Here is a 4,105-nt window from a genome sequence, read left to right as displayed (position 1 = left end):
CAGAAGTTTCCTTGGGCATGCAGGGTTTTACAGAAGGTTTATCAAGGATTTCTCCAAGATAGCCAGACCTCTTACCAGGTTGCTCTGCAAGGAGACAGAGTTCATCTTTGATGATGAATGTTTGGAAGCCTTCAAGCTTATCAAGGAAGCTCTGATATCTGCTCCAATAGTCCAAGCACCTAACTGGGACTATCCTTTCGAGATCATGTGCGATGCTTCTGATTACGCAGTTGGAGCTGTTCTGGGACAGCGAATTGATAAGAAGTTGCATGTCATCTACTATGCAAGCAGGACCCTTGACGACGCACAAGGAAGATACGCCACCACTGAGAAGGAGTTGCTGGCAGTAGTGTTTGCATTTGAGAAGTTCAGGAGCTACTTGGTTGGTTCAAAAGTGATTGTCTACACGGACCATGCTGCACTGAGGTACATCTACGCAAAGAAGGACACCAAGCCTAGACTTCTGAGATGGATACTTCTTTTGCAAGAGTTTGATATGGAGATCCTCGATAAAAAGGGGATTGAGAATGGAGTCGCTGATCACCTCTCAAGAATGCGGATTGAAGACATGGTCCCCATTAATGACTCAATGCCTGAAGAGCAACTAATGGTGTTTGAGACTCTGAATAAGAGTACATACGCCGGGTTAGAGTTGGAGATGGTTGAAGCACTGTCACTGAAGGAAGACAAGTTTCCATGGTATGCAGACCTTGTCAACTACTTGATCTGTGGAGAGGTTCCCAAGAGTTTGGACAGCTACAACAGGAAGAAGTTCTTCAGAGATGTCAACCACTACTTCTGGGATGAGCCTTACTTGTTCAAGAGAGGGTCTGATGGTCTGTTCAGAAGGTGTATAGCAGAAGAGGAAGTACAGGGTGTGCTTGAGCACTGTCATGGGTCAACGTATGGAGGACACTTTGCTGCATTCAAGACGGCCCAGAAAGTTTTACAAGCAGGTCTCTGGTGGCCTACTCTATTCAAGGATGCTCACACATTCATCACCAAGTGTGATGCTTGCCAAAGGATGGGTAATATCACAAGAAGGAATGAGATGCCTCAGAACCCAATCTTGGAAGTGGAAATATTCGATGTCTGGGGGATTGACTTCATGGGTCCCTTCAACCCTAAATCAAATGGCAACGAATACATCTTAGTGGAGGTTGACTATGTTTCTAAGTGGGTTGAAGCTATTGCAAGTCCCACCAACGATCATAAGGTTGTCTTGAAGCTGTTCAAAAGCATCATCTTCCCAAGGTATGGAGTACCAAGAGCTGTAATCAGTGATGGAGGAAGTCACTTTGTCAACAAGGTCTTTGATGGTATGCTGAAGAAGTATGGGGTGAAACACAAAGTAGCGACTGCTTATCACCCCCAAACCAGTGGGCAAGTAGAAGTCTCCAACAAGCAGATTAAGGGGATCCTGTCAAGAATTGTTGGGTTGTCTAGGAAGGATTGGTCTATGAAGCTGGAAGAGACTCTCTGGGCTTACAGAACATCTTACAAGACACCAATTGGAAGAACACCGTTTCAGTTGGTGTATGGTAAAGCATGTCACCTTCCTGTGGAGGTTGAATACAAGGCGTTTTGAGCTATTAAGATGTTAAATCTGAACATTGACAAAGCACAAGCCAAGAGAGTTGTTGATCTACATGAGCTTGAGGAAATCAGACTTGATGCTTATGAAAGCTCCAAAATCTATAAGGAGAGAACCAAGGCTTTTCATGACAAGAAGATTGTTGTGAAGGAACTAAAGTCTGGAGATCAAGTCTTGCTTTTCAACTCCAGACTTAAGTTGTTTCCTGGCAAGCTCAAGTCAAGATGGTCTGGACCATTTGAGATTAAAGAGGTTTTGCCATACGGATCAGTAACTCTGCTGAACAAGGATGGTAGTGAATTCACAGTAAATGGACAAAGGGTCAAGAAGTACCTTGCAGATCAAAAGATTCCGGAGGGGTCCTCTGTGCCTCTCTGTGATCCTCCAAAAGCCTAAAAGAAACAGGAAGTCAAGCTTAGAGACTTAAAACAAGCTCACTTGGGAGGAAGTCCCATGTTTATCCCTGTATATATTTCTTTTTATTGCTATTTAGGTTGTTTTTGTTAGTTTTATGATTTTCTCAGGTTTTTAAAAAAAAAATCAAGTTCGTACACTATGTAGCTTGGCCCAACGCAGCGTGGTGATCGAGCTGGAGACGGAGTCAACACAAGTTAACAGAGCAGCATTGGATTCCTTCCCATTTTCGCACAGCTCCTAAAAGTGGGTAGAACACGTTTTAAATCTTGTCCACCAAACTCAAGCTCGGTCCCACCACATGTCTCCTCCAACTCCACCATGTCTCCCACAAGACAACACAAAGCTGTCTCCTCTCACCCATCAAGTCGAGTTCTATCATCTCTCCACTATAAACAAAAGACTAAGTCACACTCTTCTTCACTCAACTTTGCATATCTCGTCTCTCTCTCTAAATCGTTTAAGCTTAGCCATACATTTCATCAACCTTAGCTTTTGCGATTCTTGCTCTCTCTCAAGTTCTCTAAGCTTCATCTCTGTTTCTCACCATGTTTAACAAGCTTAGATGGAAACCCAGTACCAAGCCACTTGATGCTGAGCTAGCTAGAAGCATCACTGACAAGAGGCGGAGATACATTGAGGCAGAAGAGGAAGAAGAGGAGGAACCACCAGTGGTTGAGGCAGAAGAAGAAGCAGAGGGTTCGCGTCTGACACGAAAGGAAGCTGCAGCCAAAGTAATAAGGCTTGCCAAAGCTAGAGGGTCACGCGCTTCAGCCGAACCTCAAGTAGACGACGTACAAAACGTGGAGCCAGTGCAACCTTCTAGGAGATCACTGGATACAACAGCTCGACGAACAATCCATCCACGGCGGTCACTGTCTCACGATAGAAACCCACAAACTCAGGATCGAGTTGTTAGCTCTGGGGAGTCGTCACGTAGGAGAGCTGAAATAGCTCAAGGAAAAAGACCAGTGGGGCGAGTAAGGCAGATTCAGGAGGATTTAACAGATTCAGAGGAATACACACCGCCAGCCACACCGTCAGGGGAGCAGCTCACTCCACAAGACTACTATAACCTCTTCATGGAATGCGATTTCGCTGCAACAAGATACCCGCATCGCTCTACCATGCGCAAGCTTGGAATTAAAGAGGACGTTGAGCTCCTATTCAAAAACTGTGGTCTTGGAAATTTTATGAGGTGTAACCGTGAAGCATACAAAGATGAAACCTGCCAGTTCCTCGCTTCTCTCAACGTGTACTACTATGAAGAAAGCGATGAAGACAAGTCTGGGCTAGGCTATTTTACATTCACGATCCACGGAAAGCGCTACTCTTGCAGCATCACCAACTTAGAGAAGTTGTTTGGTTTCCCTAGCGGGACGGAAACCTGCCCCGACTTTGACGACAAAGAGTTGAAGGCACTTTGGAAAACTATCAGCAATGGTAGTTACACATCCTCGAGAAGCAAGAGCAACGAAATTAGGAGTCCGGCCATCAGATACTTTCACAAATGCGTTGCAAGCACTTTCTTTGCGCGCCAAACTACCGGGACAGTCAACGAGAGTGAGCTTCAGATGATTGATCTTGCTCTTCAGAGCCTCCTCCCAACCACAACAGATGGCACTGTGCTTCGGGGAGACGGGTCAGACACACCTCTTTCCGTATATTTGTTAAGGTAGTTCCTAGCCTACCGCGATTGGGTAGTCAAAAACCGTGGGAAAAAGAATAACACGTTGACTGTTGGCGGGATAATCACTCCTATCCTATCCAATCGTGGTGTCCCCTTGCGCTCAGATCTTCATGAACCTCGCTCGTTGGATATGGGGTATCTGAAGAAAGCACTGTTTATTGACCATGGAGTGCATGAAGACAAGCTTATGTTTCGTTTCCATCACCCATGCATTGGTGACGCTAGGGTCTTACTTCCTAACCCAACTCTCACTACGCTGGAGGACATTCACAACATCTGGTTCCTCCCAAACCCTGCGGATCTCCACTACCCTGAAGGCACTAAACCTGACACGGCAGAAGCTGTTAACTCGCCTGACCTGCAGCCTATGGACATATCTGAAGAAGAGTCACCTCAGCAGTTCTGGT

At 45.7% G+C, this 4,105-nt stretch overlaps 1 protein-coding gene across 1 annotated transcript; it reads left to right on the top strand.

Annotated features, from left to right (window-relative positions):
- Positions 1,598-1,990, top strand: LOC104738335. Its single transcript, XM_010458524.1, has one exon. The coding sequence runs from the start codon at positions 1,598-1,600 to the stop codon at positions 1,988-1,990; it is 393 nt and encodes a 130-aa protein (XP_010456826.1).

This window comes from Camelina sativa, chromosome 13 (genome assembly GCF_000633955.1).
Source record: "Camelina sativa cultivar DH55 chromosome 13, Cs, whole genome shotgun sequence".
NCBI lineage: Eukaryota > Viridiplantae > Streptophyta > Magnoliopsida > Brassicales > Brassicaceae > Camelina > Camelina sativa.
Note: the sequence above shows the minus strand (reverse complement) of the source record. Positions and strands in the feature narration are given on the sequence as shown.